At 38.1% G+C, this 21,919-nt stretch overlaps 3 protein-coding genes across 6 annotated transcripts in view; 1 reads left to right on the top strand and 2 right to left on the bottom strand.

Annotated features, from left to right (window-relative positions):
• The first annotated feature begins 4,543 nt into the window (after positions 1-4,543).
• Positions 4,544-11,839, top strand: ihha (Indian hedgehog signaling molecule a). Its single transcript, XM_083536040.1, has 3 exons — positions 4,544-5,694; positions 7,729-7,990; positions 10,187-11,839. Exons 1-3 carry the CDS (start codon positions 5,392-5,394, stop codon positions 10,864-10,866), a joined length of 1,245 nt encoding a protein of 414 aa, XP_083392166.1. The 5' UTR covers positions 4,544-5,391; the 3' UTR covers positions 10,867-11,839.
• A 98-nt stretch (positions 11,840-11,937) lies between these two features.
• On the bottom strand, positions 11,938-17,188 carry slc23a3 (solute carrier family 23 member 3). Its single transcript, XM_083536039.1, is given in 13 exon segments — positions 11,938-12,306; positions 12,769-12,780; positions 12,783-12,863; positions 12,973-13,140; positions 13,218-13,323; positions 13,534-13,784; positions 14,054-14,252; positions 14,896-14,995; positions 15,219-15,400; positions 15,685-15,754; positions 15,882-15,956; positions 16,040-16,176; positions 16,892-17,188. Coding segments are annotated over 13 exon segments (1,749 nt in total). The 5' UTR covers positions 17,024-17,188; the 3' UTR covers positions 11,938-12,070.
• Positions 17,189-18,993: 1,805 nt separating this feature from the next.
• bin1a (bridging integrator 1a) overlaps positions 18,994-21,919 on the bottom strand; it is a 16,452-nt gene continuing 13,526 nt past the window's right edge. For all 4 annotated transcript variants that reach the window (XM_083538097.1, XM_083538099.1, XM_083538096.1 and 1 more), the window contains 4 exons: positions 21,796-21,834; positions 20,118-20,171; positions 19,900-20,001; positions 18,994-19,727 (listed from right to left, as the gene is read on the bottom strand). In XM_083538097.1, coding sequence (XP_083394223.1) covers positions 19,626-19,727; positions 19,900-20,001; positions 20,118-20,171; positions 21,796-21,834 — 297 coding nt within the window. In that variant the 3' untranslated portion in view covers positions 18,994-19,625. The remainder of the gene's footprint in view (positions 19,728-19,899; positions 20,002-20,117; positions 20,172-21,795; positions 21,835-21,919) is intronic.

Here is a 21,919-nt window from a genome sequence, read left to right as displayed (position 1 = left end):
TAGTAAAATATAAATATAATAAGAACGTTTTTGAGCTGGTGTATCCATTCTGAGCAGTGAAACATCACCACAATGACCACAGCTGTGGCATACGTGCAGGAACGAAAAAAAGGCCATGCCTCAGGAGCCTGAGAGAGGAAACCAGCAGGAGCAAGGAGCAGGCAAAGATGTGCAGCATGCGTTTCAAACTTTATATTAAACTATATTTACTATATGTCCTAAACACACAGACATGCTTGTGATTCTTACTCTTTCATATTTAAATGACTTTTTGGTTTTGTATGTATATCGCCTTACAGCAATCTAAATTGAACTGAATTTGGAAAGAGACCTATTTCTACTGTGATGCAACAGTTTTAAAGACAAAATTTGAAAGCTGGCAGTCGAGTACCTATGTGCTCTTCCTAATAACAGTTTTATATTTAACTAAGAGGATTTAGGCCACCGGAGATCGGGGAGGATTTTTTGGGTAACCAGGAAGAAGGAAAAAATCAAAGTGGTTCTGAAGGTATAGCAACAGAAAAGAGAAAGCATGGGGGCAGCTTCCACAGGCTGCCATTGATGCATTGAGTTATTCAGGGCTCTGGACTTTGGGCCTCAATTACAGCTATTTGGCAGGAGCACTTACGCAGAGAGACGCGGCTGTGGCAAGTCCGGACCACGCTGCCCGACCCTTCGCTCTTCCCCTGGGCAGTGCTTTGTTTTTTTAGCAGGCCGCTAGCTCAGGCTGCTTTTAGCCTCTGCTTTTAGACATCTCTGGTATTATTTTTTCTTTGCTCGCTCCAACGATGGCCTCAGTCGTTTAGTAAGCCCAAGCACTTGGAGAGGGAACAAAATGATCAGTCACTGACAGTGTGCTTCCCACATGCAAAAAATTGTATGACATGATTCTCATCTCTTTGTTTTGCTTCAAGTAAACATCCATTCTATCCAACCAAGCCGATTTCTGTATAGATCTGGATTAGCAGATACAGAATGCCTATTTAAAAGTTTGACTTGTAGAAGGACAGGAAAGAGGCACTCTAATAGAGGACAAGAGAGAGAGAGAAAGAGAGAGAGAGAGAGAGAGAGAGAGAGAGAGAGAGAGAGAGAGAGAGAGAGAAACAAAGAGTGAAAGAGAGAGAGAGAGAGAGAGAGAGAGAGAGAGAGAGAGAGAGAGAGAGAGAAAGAGAGAGAGAAACAGAAAGAGGGGACTTCTTCATGAAGCTGTTGGGGACAGCAGGAAGTGGTTAGGGCAAAAAAACAGAAACTATTACCTTGAGGAGAACGAAAGGCAGACTAAAACGCAGAATCCCACCGCAGTCCACAAGAACGCCAGTCCGGTATAAAAACAACTAAAAACAGAGTTGTTTATCGTTTAATACCAGAAAAACACCAATTTCCCTACGCACTTGTTCTTTCTCTGTGCCTAACTTTTAGCTGGTTCTCTTCCCATCTCCAGCTCTCCTCCATTATTTCTTTTGTGGGTTAAGTCCTTGGGTAGTACTAGTACTCATGTGACAGCCCTTTGCTTACTTTACTGACACTTGATTGGCTGAAATTATGTGAAAAGCACCCATCTGGTGTCCTCTCATTTCACAAGAGAAAATTAATAATACATAATACTACTATATCAATGGTCTGCAGTCTAAACTGCTGCTTTTAGCACACTTGATGCTCAGCGACCACTGCAGCACTCATTGCCCATTCAGGCTGTGGGCTCTCCTTTTGAGTGTGTAAGGGAATTCTGATTGGATATGAGTACATCTATAGTATCTGACATACTGTTAACAGTCTAGTTCAATAGGCAGGCCTTCAGGCAGAAATGTTCTTAATTTTTTCTTCCCCAAAGGGACAAGGACACACTCCATAAAATCCACACACTCTGTAATTGAGTCTTTATGACCTACAGTTTTATCTCCTGTACAAGTCCATCTGGATGTGCCATATATGCATCCACACTAAAGCTGCTTTCATTTTATCCATGCATCCAAAAATATGTTTATTACATGTGTAGAGCTTGCAAGTCACAGATGCTTGAGCCTTTCTATATGATTATAGCAAGATGGGCATCTAAGCCTTAAATAAGTTGAAGAAACAATTCATTATAAGTGGCAATAAGCATTAGGTTTGGGAAAAAGATACATTAAAGTATATTTTAAAGTAAAATACCAAATACTTTAACTTTAAGTGTATAAAAATAAACCACAAAATACAGCAGCCACAACATATATATAAAAAAAAAAAAGTACTGTATTTTTTTATTTTTAAAATAAAATATTTTTTTCAACACCTTCCATCAGTTGGTCTTTGATTTGTCCCTTCACCATTACACTGAATCGGTTGATGAAGTAAACAATGTAACATAATGTGAACAGCATATATTCACATACATTTCCCTGTGATCTCCCAGATGAAGGTTAGTTTTAAAGTAACCAACAGTTTAATGTTTAACAGTTTGCGAATGACTCATAATTGTATCCTAATTTAGTACTTGGTGTTTGGTAAAAAGGGCCGACTTTACAACACCGCATCGTGTTGTCAGTGTTGTTCGGTGTTGTCTCTGTTGCTGATGCAAAGCAAAGCATCAGCAACATCGACAATGACAAATAATTCAAAACCAAGTCATTCATAAGAAGACGACTGATGGAATCTGCATTCATATCAACTAGTTTTGAATTAGTTATCATTATAATTATTTGATTATTAATCATAAATCATAAATATAATAATAAGTGTCAGGCAGTCATTCATGCAATATTATGCAAAATCATGATCCTACTAAACAGCTACTTCAGTTAGGGTACAATAATCTACAATATCTTTTTTAATATTATTAGTCATAGGATGCCTATTTGAAAGCTGTCAGCCTACACATTTCTTAAATTGACCACCTTCCACCATATGGATACATTTTCTCTTCTAATCTCAACAAGTCTGGCTAAACTACTGAGTTGGCACCAATCAACAGCTGCATTTTTATGATGTCATGATTTAGACTTCTTGCAAATATTTTACAGTATTTCAAAAATACAAAAATACAAAACACTTAAGTATTATATATTTAAAACAGAATATAAAACCATTTTCATCAACCCTATCAAATAAAAATGACAAAATCCTATTTCATATTTGAAATACATATTTGAAATACATGTATCATAAATATTTCCCATCCCTGATAAGCATTAAGGCAATGGTCAAAAAGTAAATGAGAATGAGATGGCAGTGTTTGTTTTTGCTCTTCACTTGACTGTCCCACATGAGGACAGACAGACCTAAACAGAACTAAAATATCTTATTATTAAATACTCCCCTGAACCAAAATACTTTATCCACACAAATAATAAAAAATATAAATCAATGCCAGACCACAAAAACGTTGGTAAAATTTGCTTTTGAAATGGACAAAAACCCACAAGCTTCTTTTTGGCAAATATTTGAGGAGCTAATTTAGAAGACGTGCAGCTGTTTTTCTTTCTCGTTTAAGAAAGAACTAACAGAGTGCAAGTGTCACAGATCTAGCTTTTCTCAAGGCTTTCGCCACCGGCCGACCGACAGGCAGACTCATCGACAGAGGCACACAGTTCTCCATCTGTGTAAGTGGAGCATCCTCTCTCTCTCGCTCTCTCTCTCTCTGTTCACTCTCTCCCTCACGCTCTCTCAGTGCAGTAAAATAAGAGCTGCGCCTGTGAAAGCTTGTTCCTAATTATACTCTGCCCTCTCCCCCTTACCTGCTCCATCTGCAATTAGAACAGTGGAGCCCTCAGGAGAGTCGTGCTACTGTCCATCACCTGAGTACAGCCTGGTACAGACTGCAGCCCTGTGACTGAAGATAAAATTAGGCTGTATTCTAAGTCTCAAGACAGAACAATACTGTGTGCAATCAGTTTAGTGATAGAAAATGTTGCTACGCTGAGCTGGATAGGCATATGTCATTGACCTGGAAAATTATAACACACAGTGTATGAGTGCTGGTTCTAGAAATTGCAAATTATTTGGTGAAACAAGGACTGATTTTCTATTTTACGTCTAATCTGTTCCAATTTGCAAACTTTGGACAAGTGCAGATTCATGCTCAACAGAGAAATCAGCACCTAGGTGGCACGAGGTGGCCATGACTATGAAAATCGGCCTTTTCACCTCAATTGCATCCCAGCTCTAACCTCAAACCACATCTCTATTAATCCTGTATGTATGCAGACTTCTTGCGGACTCAATGAATCAATCCAGCTTCATGCTCATTTCAATCATCACAATGGATACTGTCCTGTACTAGGTAATACAATCATAAATCAATAAATATTATTCTTGTACGTTACGTGCTTAAATTGGTGCAGCCTCTTAATATGCTTTATGCCACCTTGATGACCTTGAACCTATAGAACGCATTGTAATTTTAATACATGAAATGAGTGTAAAAGATGTTCTTAGGATCAGTACTATCTGTGTGTATGGGTCCGTGTGTGTGCGTGCGTGCCGTTTGTATATCTACTCACGTGAGCGCACGCTCACCGGGTCAGTGTAGGAGGAGGAGGAGGAGGAGGAAACGAAGGCTGCTGTTAGTCTGAGGTTTGAGGTGACTCGGGGCCACAACACTGCGCGCCGATCCGCGCATGAAACCAAGTGCACTTCAGTAATCAATGTAGAGGTTGGAAAACTGTGTTACAGTACACAAAGTGGGAAACAACGGCGCGCGTGCATGCGTCAGCGTGTGTGTGTGTGTGTGTGTGTATGTGTGTATCAGAGCGACCGATTCGGCGGTCCGTGGCAGAGCCGGTGTGTATCGCGGGGGAGAAGGAGTGGCGCAGGCGGGCAGCATAGGGGTAGGAGTGCAGGAGCGCCAGGGCGCGGTCTTTTACTGCTTTCTTTACTGATCATTTCAGCTTCAGACGCGAGTGGACGAAGTGCGCCAGAAAGGCAAAGGCGAGCGCAGAACATGAGGATTCCTCCTCACAGCAGCAGCAGCAGTAGCCGGCGGCTCTCAGTCTTCACCGTGCACCCTGTCAATCTGTCACTGCTGTCCGTTGAGTTAAAGACACGGATTTAGCAGGAGGTTCCCGTGTAATCTCGCAATAAATGGACTCGCTCTCGTTTTCATTCCGCTGTTTCATCGTCGGTGCGTATATGGAGAGGCACTGTCCTCTCGGCACCACTGGACCTTGCTTTTGTTTTGACGTCTTCCCCAGTGCGACGCATGCCAAGCTCGCCGTAGACAGCGCGTACTTTTTTTTACGCACAGACGATGACAAGGATAAAAGCAATAAGGAATTAAAGACCCCTCGATTTATTTAGCCCTTATTTGGGGGAAATTAGGAGTGTGGAAGAAGGGGGACAGTTTGAGTTTCACTCTTGACCCGTGGCCCCCGTAGCACTCCGTGTTTGGGGACTTTCTTGTTTTGAGAGGGGGTAATGCGTGTCCCCGCGGTGCTGGGGCTCCTGGTCGCCTGCGCGCTGATCTGCGCCCCGGTGAGCGAAGCGTGCGGCCCGGGCAGGGGCTACGGCAACAAGCGGCGGCTTCCCAAGAAACTCACGCCGCTCAACTACAAGCAGTTTATCCCGAACGTCGCCGAGAAGACGCTGGGTGCCAGCGGGCGCCTCGAAGGCAAGATCACGCGGAACTCGGAGCGCTTCAAGGAGCTCACCCCCAACTACAACCCCGACATCATCTTCAAGGATGAGGAGAACACGGGCGCGGACCGGCTCATGACCCAGGTAAGCGATTCGATTACGGGCCCATTAGGAGATGCGCTCGGCGCCGGGGATCCGGTTACACAGAGCATTTGGAGCAGTCTCTCTCTCTCTCTCTCTCTCTCTCTCTCTCTCTCTCTCTCTCTCTCTCTCTCTCTCTCTTTTCGCCCTTTGCTTCGCGTTTAAGGCTTTACTGAAACGCTGCTATCGATCGCCGCTGCTTTCATCTGAACCACGTTAAAGATGGATTGATCGTTCTGAACGCTTCTTGTGCACAGTGAAACCCCCTGTCCTGAGTCCACAGCCACCTCATAAGTGCGGTGTTCATTTAGCACCAACGCAGGCTGCAACGAAGCAATCTAAACCTGAGCCGTGATTTACAGTGGAACATGAGCGGCATATCTCTGCTTTATATTTTACAAAGTACAACCTTTTTTTCTGGAATTCATAGTTTTACATAAAATGCAAATGCCCTTTACTGAGTAAACACTTGCAGTCTCACCTCTCAGAGTTTTGCATCAAGATAGTGTTTGCGGTTTAGTTTAATCTGAGATTACTGAGTTAATTACTTATATGCAAATGTTTAATTTAGTTACCACTTCCAAAAAATGTCGATTGTTTTTGAAACGTGTTTGATTCCTTTTTTCCTTTTCTTTTTGTGTCTCTGAGTTCTCCTATAGGCCACATAGGCTATACCGATTTTATTCAAAAATAAGCACTTTATATATAAACATAATTGATGCACATTAGTGTTTGATCTAACACATATAAAAGAAGGTTGTCTACACCAAAAGTTGAGTGTAATATAGCTGAAACAGGCGATTAAACAACACATTCACTATTATCATACATACCCTATTTGCTTAAATGCTTTCATATTGGCTATTAATGTGTTTATTATTGAAATTTTATGTAGTATATCAGTGTAGATTGGTCACAGGCAGGAAGGTAACAAGTGTTATCTTGTTATGGCAAGTATATTGCCATAGCAATAATAAAAAAAAATTATATTGTATTAGTAACATGCTGGCACAAAACACCTTTATTTAGAAATTTTATATGCCTTATGTAGAGTCCATAAATCATCTAATAGTTCATAAAAAAAAAAATCGTTTCTTTTTTTGCTTTAAGAACAAATATTGCTGAAAATAGCAGGCTGATGTTTGTGTTCCGTGTGTTGGCAGTGTCTGCTTGATTCTATAATAAAAGCAGAAAAATCTTCTGTTGGTTTAGTTTTCAGGTTTATTTTTTAAATTATGAATGAATAAAGGCATGACACTATAAATCAGGACTTTGAGAAAAACACACCTGCTGTTATATCCTGATGAAATGATTATGCCAATATGGTTTGCTTGGGTGTTCGAGGAAATAAATATGTGTACTTATTTGACATTTGACACATTATTTTATCTTTAAAGAGTAGGATCTGAAGATGCGATTTGATTCAATAATTCAGAGAATTTGATTCAAGGAAGTCTTACAAACAATACATTTTCCATTTCTGTACAGGTTAGATATTTAGAGACTGTGAATTAAAGGATGCAGATGTTTTTATCCACTTTGTATAAATACTACTTAAGCACTTTTCATTTGTAGGAAAAGGGCCACAATTTATGTGTTATTATGATCATAAACTTTGCCCATCTCTTACAGTGACCTTTGTTCTTTACTGATCACTTCTTGATTGCGTGTCAACATATTTTGGTCTATTACTGTGAGCTGCATTTTCTTCCTGTTATAGGCCCACACATTTATTCCTTAAATTGTCCCTTTTCCAGGTCCCCAACTTGTATTATAATTTGAGATTAATATTATGGATATTACATAATTATCTGAAGCCAAATGTGTAGCCGCTAACAGATACTTCTACTTTAACCACTGACTGTCTTTTTTTATTTTAGAACTTGCCTGTGCACTATCTATGCACTTTTCTGGACAGAATTAGGCCAATGCTTTAGTCTTAGTGATGATGAAACAGACCTGCAGTGCTCTAGTTTTCAGAGATCTGCATTTTCCACCTTACGTTTATAATCCTAACGTTAATGTCTGCTCTTGCAGCGTTGTAAAGACAAGCTGAACTCTCTGGCTATCTCCGTCATGAACATGTGGCCAGGTGTGAAGCTGAGGGTCACTGAGGGCTGGGATGAAGATGGCAATCACCTTGAGGAATCTCTGCACTATGAAGGAAGGGCAGTAGATATCACCACCTCTGACCGTGACCGTAATAAATACGGCATGTTGGCAAGGCTGGCGGTGGAGGCCGGCTTCGACTGGGTTTACTACGAGTCCAAAGCACACGTCCATTGCAGCGTGAAATCAGGTAGGAAAAAGACTTCGTACTCTCAAGGAGAGTGTCAAGGGCATAAGAATATCATATTGTATCTTTGTGAGGTTTTTAGATTAGAAAAAAGGCCTACAGTATTGATTTATGATAAATAATCAGTAATATTTTTTAAATGGGAAGCAGTCTGATGTCTTAGGGAGAGTTAAAGTAAAGGAAATAATAATAAAAAAAAAAAATTTGTACCATATATAATAGTAGCTGTGTTGCTCTGTAACTGTATGCTTAGAGTAAATGACCACGATATAGTAAAGCAGCTGTTTGTTAAAATAGAACTAATTGCACTTATCACAACTGCAACTGATTATTCGTTAAGGATCAACCTATACTGTGCACTGCGCAAATATTGAGAAAGTGTCTATTGGACGTAGAGTTGAATTAGTTTCAGTACGTGTTGCTGTTTGTTAGTCACACTAATATTACACCTTCTAGACAAGATACACACAAGATTCAATGACAAGAGTTGAAAAAAACACAGACGTTAGAAGATATAGACTCCTGGGTGTTACCAGTTTCAGCAGTAGTGCTCAGGTGTGTCTGGTTGTGGATTGTGGTCTAGTCTCATTAGCAAGTGAGGTAAGTGGGAGACATGGGCTGGAGGTGATGACCAAGGAACAGACCACATCATTAGGTCGTAAACACCTCTCTATACTCATGTCATCCGGGAATAAATTACCAACCAGGAAGGAAAGACTGGAATTTTTTTAGTTATAAATCTTCCATTGTGTGGTTTATCAAAACTCATTTTTTGTACACTGTGAGTAATGTTTGCCTGAATCACAGCTAATTCCTCACTTTGTTAGGAGTAGATCAGACTAAGAGACACTTACGAGTACTCCAGTTATTCGTATATTTTTTTTGTTATAATAGAATGGCTAAGTTGTTATTTTCGGTCTGAAACTATGTTGCATGAATAGAATTTGACTTTTTTTTACACATACACAAAAAAACCTGACCCTATGTACTATAACTTTTCTAAGTTAGTGCAACACTTAAGTTCGAAAAATGTCAGTTTTGGGCCCCTGTTGAGGAATGGGACTTCTGTGTGTGGACGTTTATGAAGCACTTTTGTTATCACTCTGATAGGGAGTGCAAACACAGGCAAGCCCTGTTGTCTGCGCCTACCTTATCAAAGTCCTTCATAGGTGTGTTCTGCCACGCAAGGAGTAGTCCTGCTACATATTTGTGTGTTTGACTAAATGGGATTTAATTAGTAGGACATTGAAAATGTATTATCTTGGATTGGTAATCTGCACTTGTAAATTAAAAAAAAGGATTTTTTGGCCTTTATTCTTTTTATTTTTTTCTTTATTTATTTATTAGCATTTTGTGTGTAGATGTAACATTTTTTCTAATTCCCAAAAGTTGTAACCTGTGCTATGGAGATGTGGTGATATTTTAATTAGAAAAGAAATAGAAAAGAAAATACTCCCAATAAAAAGCACATTGACCTCTAAACCTCCCCCTTTGTAGTTGTGGAAATTGGGTTTCATAATGTGTACCTTTGGGTCCTATAATGTAGGTGTGGAGAGGGCAGAGAGCAGACTGAGAGAGTGAGAGAGGTTGAGAATGTTAAAAGTAGAGCAAGTTACTAAAGCGCTTTTGAGATGATTAACCCGCTCCTTTGTTTTCCAGATGGTTATTCCGTTGTTCCTTTTCTAAGATCTCTTATCTCAGCCATGTCTTATCACCTGGCCTTGGTCCTCACCTTTCCCAAATATTTGTGTTCGGCTCTAGGAAGACTTGACTCTTGTTGCTGGCCCTATAGCATCTAGCAAAGCCCGACCCAGTAACTTCTGCAAGAGGGAAGCCAAGCATGTGCTTAAGGCCTGTGGTTATTTATTAGCTTATATTGTATTTTTATGTGGTGTCTCAAGTTGAGTAAAAAGAGAAAACTCATTAGCTTTAAGAATGGTGTTTAGAATGTTTGCTTGAACACAAAGTTGTTTTGCCACTGTAGCTAACTTTCAATTTTATTGGTGTTTCTTTACGTTTGCAATTAGTGAGACAGGATTAGGGAGACAGGGACAGAGACAGAGACAGAGACAGAGTGATGTATCATGGCATGTTTGCATTACCAAAATCTTCGTGTTTAGAATGTATGTAAGTTCTTTGATCCAGTGTGTTACTGATTAATATGGAGAATTCATACACATTTCTGTCTCTTTCTATAAGAACACTCTGTGGCTGCTAAGACAGGTGGCTGTTTTCCGGGAGGAGCTCTGTTGAGTCTGGAGAATGGAAGCAGGAAGGCCATGAAGGATCTGCAGCTCGGTGAGCGAGTCTTGGCATCATTGCATGGTGACGGCAGTGGGCAGCTTGTCTTCAGCGAGGTCATCGCTTTCCTAGACCGCCAATCCTCCGCCCACACACTGTTTTATACAATAGAGACAGAGTCCGGTGCTGCATTAAGCCTTACTGCTGCCCACCTCATGTTTGTGGCTGAGGGGAACTGCTCGGGCCCGGCGCCCAGGGGACAGCTCAGGACTGTGTTCGCCAGTGACGTGCAGCTTGGTCAGTGTGTGGTTGTGGCTCATGGATTGGCACAAGAAGGAAAGCTGTCCCGAGTGATCAGAGTTCAGCTATGGGAGGACATAGGAGTGTTCGCGCCTCTCACCGTGCATGGCACAGTTGTGGTTAACGACATTGTGTCCTCCTGCTATGCCGCCATGGAAGAACACTGGCTTGCTCACATTGCTTTTAGCCCACTGAGGGCACTTCATCATTGGGGAGGGCCAATGTGGCACCAAGCTGAGGGGGTGCACTGGTACTCCTCACTGCTGCACTGGATTGGAACACACATACTCAACCCAAAACACTTTCACCCCTGGAGTGTGGTAGCTTCTGATAGATGAGAAAATGAAATGCCAGAGAGAAAGCAGACAAAAAAAGGGCGAAATGAAAAACTTTTTTTTCTCTTTAAAGACTTGAAGAGTGCAGTAAATCATTGGGTGTGTTTTGACTTGGAGGACATCCCCTGAAACGATTCAGAAAAAACCCCACATGTAAAAAATTCTCAATGCAAAACTATTTGAAATGGGTTTCTTTTATTGCCTACACTGGAGCATACTCACAAACACGCACACTTCTACACATATGTGCATACGTGCTATTAATAACCATTCTTATACTGAGATAATGCAACAAAGGTAAACTGTAGATAAATTAGCTCAGGTAAGCAGTAGCTCAGACATAGGAACACAGTCTTAGCCTGTCTGATGCTGTAGCTGTTTCAGTATAATAAAGTGTTATATGAAGATTACATGGGCTTGGGAGTCAGATGCAGTTATTACTAAAGGCAACTAAGAAAATCTACCAGATCTGCTAGCTATCAGGAATTTTCACTTCTGGTGTCGTACCATTCTGTAAGTTATTTGTTACGTCCCATTCGTCTCTTACAAGTTCAAACTCAGTGTCTTCTACTTATCAATGCTGTTAATGTTTCATGTTTTACTGCTGGAAATGTTCTTTGTAACTTTATCATGTATTTAATAGTCACATTGTACACTGTATTTCTACATTTAGCATACGCAAGGGGTAAAATACACACCATTGCAACTTTATCTATACTATTAAGCGATACTGTGCTACTTACTATTTATTAACTTCACTCAGTACAGATGTGTCAGAGAGCTGCCTGCTCAGCATCTTTCGTAAATGCGCAGTATGTTAATTCCCCATGTATGCTTAATGGAGTGATACTCACAATCTGGCGTGCTTTATTTACCTTTTTTGTGGCATTATTAACTTTTTACCAAAAAGATGTCAAAATTATATGTTCATAAAAATATTTAAAGATCTATTTTTCAAAATTAAACTATATGGAAATATGTGGCTTCCCTTCCATTTGTTCTTTCGCCTCTCCTCTTTGAACTTCCATGGTTATAATATGAAATACTGTATGATATTACGTATAGACAGAAGCTGCATCATGCTTTTCAACAATGGGTCCTGGTAACGCAACACCATTAAAGTCTGATATTATAACAAAGTGCAACATAAGAACATATTTGGTACAGTTTAGCTTTATCAGCAACACACACATGCTTTATCTTATTACTAAGGTAATAAGCTAGACATCTCTGCAGACGTCAATGTGATTTTCTCCACCTCCATGCTTCGGCAGGCACAGAATGGAAATGTACGGAGACCAGGCCAGTCCAACACTTTTCCCACAGGTTGTGGAGGTTTGTACACAGTCACTAGGTTTTGGCTGATTTCTTGTGGCTTATCAGCTAGTGATTGTATCTTCCTTGTGCTCTGATCTTGTACAAGACCCCTCTCAGACAGAGTTCCTATATCCCAAAACAAGATATGTGTTAAGGAATAGATAACTATTATTGTTATTGTTATTATTAGTTATAAAAACAACAACAACAACAACAATAATAATAATAATAATACATATATTAATACAAATAATTAAAAAAAAAAGATTATTTACATTTTCTGGGGATAAAGAAAGAAAGAAAGAAAGAAAGAAAGAAAGAAAGAAAGAAAGAAAGAAAGAAAGAAAGAAAGAAAGAAAGAAAGAAAGAAAGATTCAGACAGTGAAAAAAAGAATATGATACAAAAAAGAACTGAAAAGAAGAAAATATAAAAGTATATAAATAGGCTTTATAGTGTATATCTGCACTCTGTGTTTGTTTGTGTGTCTGTGTTTTTTTTCTTCCATGTATTTCAAAGAGAAATTCTAATTAATTAAATAAGATCAAATAACAAACACTGTATTTTTCATTAGTCCATGCATTTACTACCTGAAACTGTGTATCTAGAAGAAAGGCCAAGAGACTAACTAAAAACACGGGCAGCATCAGACAAGACTGCAAAAATATATCAAGACTGCGTACACCTAAATGCAGAAAGCAAACAAAAAAAAGCTAATTAGTGCACTTTATTCAAAATGATAACATGACCCTGTTTTCCAGTGAGTAAAGAACATTCGAATGTCTTAATCTTACCAGTGTAGATAAATCCAGACTGCATTCGGAACCAGCGAGGAAGCACTAAAGACATGAACAACGTGAAACCTGTGTTAAAAATGTTGCGCCCTGAGTCCACGTCCGTGTACTGGAGGTACGTTATTCCTGTAGCTGCAGCCACTGTGTAGGTCACGCTAAGCACAGCACCTTAAATGATGAGATAAAGGCGTGAATTTCAAGGGTTCTCAGTCATTATGAGAGTTTAAATATGAGAGGATAATCACCATGAATAGCCAGAGGGACTGAAGTAATCAGCTGAGTGAATTGTAAGAACAGACCCAGGACCAGCATCATCACAGCAGCGAGCTGCACTGTGGCACGAGACCCACACTGAAAGAGAGCGAGTGGACAGGGAGAGGAAGAGAGAGAGAGAGAGAGAGAGAGAGAGAGAGAGAGAGAGAGAGAGAGAGAGAGAGAGAGAGAGAGAGAGAGAGAGAAAATTAAATAATTAGTCTGAAATTTATCTGAAGATTTTATTCTATTGTACATTCAGTGGGATTAGAATGAACCACTGTGAGGAAGCATTGTTTTCTATTGTACCTGGCCGACGCTGGTCATGCATGCATTAGGGACACTGCTGCAGAGCCCTACCGGGGCGCCCATCAGCCCAGCAAACACGCTGCTCAGCCCCTCTACACTAACCCCTCTGTTACACGCCTGTGCTGGAGGTGTGGGAGCTTTGAGGAGTCGGGCTGTTAACACATACACCACCTGAGAGCTGATACAAGAGGACAACCCTGCTGCAATTCCAGCTGCAATACTGTCACCAGACAGGAGGGGGAGCCCAAGACCTGTATGTAGGAAGGAGACTTACAATAAATCTGCCATTTGAATCAAATTACAGGAAACATTAGCTAGTGCTACTTAGCTATTGAAAGTGATAGTTGCGAATACAACCACTGAAATCTATATGCTCATTCAAAACAGAGCAATGCCGCAATAAAAAAATCATCTCAGGGTAAATATGTGAAAAAGACAAAATCACAAATCACAAAATCAGTGTCTTCTTTCACAAAATCTGTGTCTTCTTTATATTTTATGATCTTCCATGTGAGTATACCTGGTAAAGGCAGGCTAAGCCATGTTGCTGTGGGATCTAGAGAAAGCAGGTTAGAGGAATTTACAGCTGTCCGGTCCTGAAATGAGGTCGTATTTAAATCATCCTTGAAAAGCAGTTCAGACACAGAGTGAAGAGTGATGCGTCCACAGTGTTGCAGAACAGCACACACAACCCACACCAACAGCACAGAAAGCAGCACCTACACACAAGCACACAGAGGTATTCTGCAGTATTCCGGCATTAGCTTAACTATAGAATATCCATTTTTAGAGAAATACAGTTTCATTATTAGATAGTTAATAGCTATTATATTAATAGCTATAAGGTTAAATTAACATTTAGTTTCATGATCTTTAGTTAGGGTAAGTTAAAAGAAGATGGATTTATAGACTGTTATTTATATGAAACCATATTATTAGTATATGTTCATAGAGCATTTACAGTAATATAACTAATATAGATTTAGTTCGTATTTATGAACAGAGGACTACAGAGTCCACAACAAGAACTATTTTATAATTCATTAGTAGCAAAAAATAATACTTTAAATAATACAAATATTTCCAAAACAATTTTATACTTTTTTTTTTTAGATGAGAAAATGCTAGAATTTTTTTAACAAATCGGCACATTCGACACATCGAAAGAAAAAAGAAAATGAATTATGAATTTGAATGAATTTAAGGATCATAGTTAATTAATGTATTTAATGTAAATGCATTATGTTAGAATATTTCATTATTTCTTCATCTACTATAGCAATAATTGTAAAGTAGTTTTAGCTGAAACTGAAAAAAATGTTTTATTGTGGATTGTTTTCGCTACTGTAAAGCTGCACTCACTGAGAGCATGCTGACATTAGGGTACAGCAGGAACTTTAGATGACCAGAGAGAGTACAGCAACGCAGGTGCTGAGAGAGAAGCACCATCAAAACCACAGTCCTGAAAGCAAAAGTTTTTGTATATGAGCTGAGAAAACATGTCAATATTTGGTCATCCATTCATAAATAAGTATATCCACTAAAATTATGATTTAACCGTTCATAAAAAACAATTGTAAAAATGTTGCATTATATTTAAAACATGCTTATGCAACACCACCACCATGCCCTATTTATGTCATGTATTTCATAAAGCACAAGCCAAACAATCACAAAGTACTCACAGCAGCGCAAAGCCCCAGTGGTCTGAGCAGAGCAGAGCTGCCTCTCTGTAAATGGAGAATCCCAGCATGCAACACACAGGAGTGAGGACAAGGGGGCCACATCGGGTCAACATTGCTCCGCCAACACCACACGAACCCACTAACAACTGCACCAGGCCTGCTACTACAGTCATGCCCTGCAACTGAACACACACACACACACACACACACACACACACACACACACACACACACACACACACACACACACACAAACAGAACAATGTATCAATAAATGGTCACAGAAAAAGGTCACTATATTGGGGTCTAAGGTACAAACACTTCACTTCATTAGAAATACTCATTGGTTGTGTGGTAAAGTGGGTTTGACATTATAGTACACAATCAGTATGTGGACTTGATGCTATGAGGTAATAGGAAGAGGGGGTGGGCTGACGATTCAGGACCACGGACAGCAGTGCAGCACCTCTCTCAGTTGGTCTACCGGGACCTCAAAGTGCTCTGATTGATCACTCTGCCCTCTGCAGGCTGCATGACTCCCTGCACAAACATAAACTATTCAACATCTGTGCATAAAAAATGATTTACAATTATGATTCAGATAGCTGAAAAGTTTAAATGCGTCATAAATCCTGTTTAACAAATAGGTATGGTAATAAGAACTGGCCTGGCTGTGCACAAAGTAAGACAAGAGCTGGAACCAGGAAGTCCAGTGATGGAGACTGGATCAAGGGCAGACTGTGAATAAGAGAGAGTACATGCCATAATACACGATAACCAAGTAAAATAAGTAGGATAGAGTATAGGTAAAAGGTGTTTACCATGATCCAAAACAAGTCTGGAAAAGCGTAGAAACACCAGAATAAAAGAACACAGAGGCAGCTGTCCTTTCCTTCTCAGACTGAGGCACTAATGCCCCAACCACCAATGCACACAGAGAGGCATGGACCATAACATGCTGCACAACAGAGTATGTTTAAGAGAGAGAGTAAAAGAGTGAGAGATAGAGAGACCTTTTAAACCTGCTAAATTAACAATTGATAAACATACAAAAGTTAAATCAGAAAGGGAAACTGGCCTTTGTTCCTTTCAATTACATAAAGGAAAGCTAAAGAAGCTGTTAACTGCTGAATATATAGTACATGTGATCATTAACAGAAAATTTGACATTGTTTGTTTAAAGTCTCTTGACTTGAGTTCATATTATTTTGATTCTAAATCTAGCAAATGTGGGAAAGTGAAAATTTAAGGACAGTTCACTTAAATATAGTTAAATTGAGCTTTTAGAACAAAAACCTTTTCCATGATATATTAGTTTTGATAAGTCAGAAAATAGTAATAGCAAGTAATTCAAGTAGTTACCCAAACAAAACAAAAAAATGGTTTACGATATAATAAAAAAAAAACCTACTGTGTAATAATAAGGAATAATTAGACATACAAATAATTTCAGACACATTTTTGAAAAGAAACCTTTCCACAGATATGCAAGGCTATTAACATACACAGGTATTCACAAAGGTGCAACCAATAAAAGTGTTAAAAATGGTTTAAATTACATTTCATCATGTGCACAGTGGCTAGTTTATATATTGATGTAATACCTAATTGAACAAAGTGATTCTTTGGCAATCCTTTTTGTCAGTGGCAAAGTGAAATACAACTCATCATACCTGCAATGCCAAGGCTATATTTAGCACGAGTGGAGGACGGCGGTCCACCTTAAGATTCTTCAGTGTGTCGACTTCGTCCAAGTCATGCTGAGGACATGCTGCCATCCACTTAGGTCTGTCTGGCTTCACCATTTATACTTCACTACTCTGCCCCAGGTCCGCATAAAGTAAATCCCCTTTTAGTCCTGCAGCTTTTGCTTTCAGTATGAACTGAATGCCTCCAGGAGACTGTCGGGACTGCATGCCTTAAGAGAAAGGCCCTCTGTTTTTTACTTTGTGTGATTTAAATCATATGATGACCTTTGACTCCATGATTGTGAAAGCTGAATTCTTTGTGATATCTGACTGCATGTTTCCACTTAATCATTATCCTTCTTAGGGTAACAATAACTGAACTCTATTGCACAAGTACAATAGATTTGCTGCAAACAATTCATTTTACTGCTTTTACAGTAAAAATATACAGTATGTAAGAGAACCTACATTTAAAAAAATAAATAAATAGAACAAGCTGAAATTTAGATTGTTTTGGAGTTAGAAAAAAAGCATCTACTTTGCACAAATGCATGTATCTTTTTAAAAAACACAATAGTCTTTGCTTCAATTGCTGCTTGAATATGCAATATGAGTGAGTGGTTAAAACACTGAACATAAACACTGCAAAAAGGGACTCCTATAGTACAAACATCTGTTTACTGTTCACCAGGGATTTAAACAAGCACACTGTGCAGTCTAAAACCATCAACAATATTTTCATATAATCCTGTATAGTGTTAAATCATATCCTGAGGAGGAGTAAAAATGAGCATATGGTCGTAGGATTAAATCAACATTTATTAGAGCTGATTTGACAGTAAGCTACACAGATTTAGAAGAAGAATATTCATGGCTTAGAGGCAGTAGGTGGACCTGGACAAGAAACCCACCTTAGCAAGAAAACAGAAATACGTCTACACACTGCACATGGAGTTAAGCATGCTTAGATCTCATTCACACAATGGTCACACGTATACAGCGGATATGTGTACTGTGTACATTTATCAATGATGCAGAACAAAATGTCACCATTTAAACATTTACAAATGCACTGGCACAAGATTAGAAGTGAATACCCTCTTATAATGAAGTACATGAAGGATATGTTTTCCACCCAGTATGTGTTTTCTCTAATGAAATCCTATCAAATCCTACTAGAACTAGAACTCCATCAAGTGTTTCAGCAACTCACTTATCCCTCTTCACTGAGATGTAGTTTCATTTTTTAACTGAAGCAAACCAAAACTAAAAACAAAACTAAAAAATCAAGATTACACACAAAGGATCGATTGGATGACACGCTTTCATGCTTGGTCATTTGTAGTGTCTTACTGAAGGAACATCATTTAGAAACAAGGAAAAACAACACTTTCTCTTAGAGCACAGCACATCTAGAGTGAGTCAGGGTGCCCCGGGTTATCTTTTCCTCTGTGCAAATTGTGATGAGGTTAAAGTTCATGTTAGATATACGGGGCTATAGAGGAAAAGTTACGGCTCCAAGTGAACTAATGTACACATGAAGAACATTCACAAAGAACTAAAACACAACATAACAGTAAAATCCAGCCAAGAGTCCAGTCCATGGCACTTTACACACTCACCAGGATCGCTTTTTTTTTTTACTTATCATTTTGCGCACATGTACAAAAATAAAACTATAAATGCTGAGAAAGAGGGTTGAATAAATATAATGCATATTTCTGGTTGAACAATGCACCATAAATACAAATCACTGTGAAAACTTTTACTTCAATCACAACAAATGGGAATATCTCAGAAAATGTTGTGGCAAAAGAAGTCATGACTTTATTGCATAATCACAGAATCTGGAGGAAAGGGACCACTGACATCTAGTGTTTTACTATAAAATAATATGTTTAGTACAGTTTGATGAAGAAATTAGGCAAATAATCATGTTTATATTTCTTTAGAAAATCTAAGGATCAGACAGGGCACAGTGTGTAAGCTAATATATATATATATATATATATATATATATATATATATATATATATATATATATATATATATATATATATATATATATATATATATATATATATATATTTTTTTTTTTTACCTTTTACTGTATCCTGAGCAGAACATTGATTCCTTATTGTCTAAATTAGCTGCATCAGACACTGGTTAGCTGCATATATTTAGAGCTTTTTACAGCGTGACAGTAAATTTGAGTACTTTAAAGTCTGCTAGTTAGAGTTTCTACTATAAATAGTGCTCAGATGATCAAGTCCTCCTAATTCTCTATTTGGATGTGATTATAACGATTAAAAAAATATCATGCAGAATTCCTCATCTGTATTAGTCAAATAGCTACATTACTCATAGGTTTTATTTTTCGGCTTAATATATTCATCTAGCTGTTTTATACAGACTACAGAAAAGAAAATTCTTAAGTTAGATGGCAATGTGTCAATACTGTAACTGGGACCTATAGGTCTTTTAGCTTTGTACAGTATAACAACACATTTGAGACCCTTTAGTGATTTAAATACAGACCAAAAAGTCAATATGCTCATACTGTCTGTACGTCCCATGAGTTGAAGTCGGCTGCCTGTGTTGCCAATTGAATAAATCGCATACCTCCATTCTCAACAAGCATCCAGAATTGTGAGGACAAAACAAATAAAACAGGAATCAGGAAAAGAGAAGTGAATGGCAAAAAGTCACATCCTGGCTTTCACATCTTCCGTGTGAAGTTCTCAGGAAACACTCCTTTTTTGCTCTGATCTTTCAACTGAACCCAGTCAGCTTCTTTTATTCCCATCAACCAACCATCATCCTGCAAAAACACACACTAAAAAGATTTAGATCGAATCCTTTAGAAACAAGGCACATTTAGGTGTGGATTGATTTACATATTATCAATGCACTAAGCTATATAAAAAAATACACAATATTGCTGCTACCTGCACTATGCAAGAAATGCTAATAAATACAAAAGTAATGTTGACCTGATCCTCTGCGTTATCATATGTCACCACAAGCACCACATCTCCTGCCTTCATCTCCAGCTCATCCGAGTCATTGGCAGCATAATCATGCATTGCTTGGACCTGAAGTAAAAAAAAAAAAAAAAAAGCAATGAAAACATTTTTAAGATCACACAGTCTAAGGCACATCTTAGTTCACAGACCAATAGCAAAGCAAAATTCGAAATTTAGAGACTTACTTTGAACAGAAAGCTTTGTGGCATTTCTGTGCTCTTATTAGTTGTTTCTGGTGTCTGAAAATACAGAGCAAATGTATAAGTATAAAAAGAAAAAAAAGTCTTTTTTTTTTTTTTTCTTCAATAAGATTTTATTTTATTTTTTTACTTTAGAAAATATTTTTGGCCTCTCATATTGCTCCTACTGGTTGCACAACATGGAATCTCAGACTTTTTGTAATTAAACTATAGCTTTCTTTGTCACTGTGGTGATACCATCAATGGCACACTTTCTGTAGCATTAGGGGCATCTTTCGATTATTACCTTGAAATTAGAACTTCTCTAATTTTATAGCACACACCTTTGAATATTGTTGAAGTAAACTATATTGACATTATGCAATAGATACAGATTAAAAGGTAACAAATAATGCTGTAAAATAATTATATCTACGTTGTAGTATTTAGATGATGATTTCAACTTTTAAATCTAACAAGTCTATAGATCTAGACAATAAACAATGCAACATTTATTTACATTAATAGCCACCTCACTAGCTATTGAACTGGTAAATAAATTTTCGGGACCTATGCAAAGCAATTCTATAACAATAATAATAATAATAATATAAAGTAATTTCATGTAAAGTGTACAGATTTAATGTTTTGCAGTGACATTGCATGATCACTATAATATCTTACTGCACAATTGTTTTCTTGTATGGTATATACTTAATGCACTGTTTACTACAACAGTGGTCAAACTACAGGGTGTATATATATATATATATATATATATATATATATATATATATATATATATATATATATATATATAAATAAAAGAGCTAGCCATATTTAATATTTTTATTGATATTCAGCATTATGCTATATGGACAATATTATTGGGACAAGTGACTTTCACACTTATATGTGGCTCCTCCCCAAATTGTTCCCACAAATTTAGAAGCTCACAGTTGCATAGGATTTGGCCTAACTATTCACTGCCCATGTGCACAAAATGAGCTCCATGAAAAAAATGGTTTAAATGGTTGGAGAGGAAGATTTCTGAAATCAACCATACTGATGTTTCGTTCTCCTCACCATAGGCCTCCTCACAATACAGTGTCTGACTACTATCACCCTTTTGGCTAAATCAACAAAAATCTCCCAAAATCCTCAAAATCTTGTGTAACAGCTTTCCAGAGGAGTGGAGGTTATTATAACAGCAAATTGGTTACTAAATGTAGAATGGGATGTTATGTACACAAAAGCTTTTTCTCCATATAGTGCATAAAGAACTCTTATCTCATACTCAGTCTCATCTCAGTCCCTTTGTCAGATACAATCTTAAAAGTTGGTGTTGTTAGCATATCTGATTCCTCTCAGCAGAATATTAGCTTAGCTACAAACAGTTCAAATACCCATGCTAGCTTGTGACTTACTCGATTAACAGTAGAATGCTTTTATATATAATTTTATAATCTATGTCTCTGCTTAAAAAGTGGAGTAAATATTGGAGCAAATACATTTGGTGAAAAACAATCCAAAGTTACAAGTTACCATGCACGTACTGCAGAACTCAATTCGGCTAAAATTAGCAAAAATGTTAAATTGACATTCAAAAAGGTAAAAATAAAAATAAAATGAATCCCATAGTCACTTAATCAAGAAAATATATGTTGCAAACGTGAACACTCACTGGTGCTGGCTGTTCTGTGGTAGTTGTACTTTCTGATGCCTGAAAAACATAGAGCGAAAGAAAAGAGGACATATGGACAATGAGACAGACACAAAGAGAAAGAAAAACACAAAGAGAGCAACAA

Source organism: Silurus aristotelis (genome assembly GCF_946808225.1).
Source record: "Silurus aristotelis genome assembly, chromosome: 3".
Taxonomy (NCBI): domain Eukaryota; kingdom Metazoa; phylum Chordata; class Actinopteri; order Siluriformes; family Siluridae; genus Silurus; species Silurus aristotelis.
The sequence above is the reverse complement of the archived record's forward strand: the minus strand, read 5'-3'. Positions and strand labels throughout refer to the sequence as shown.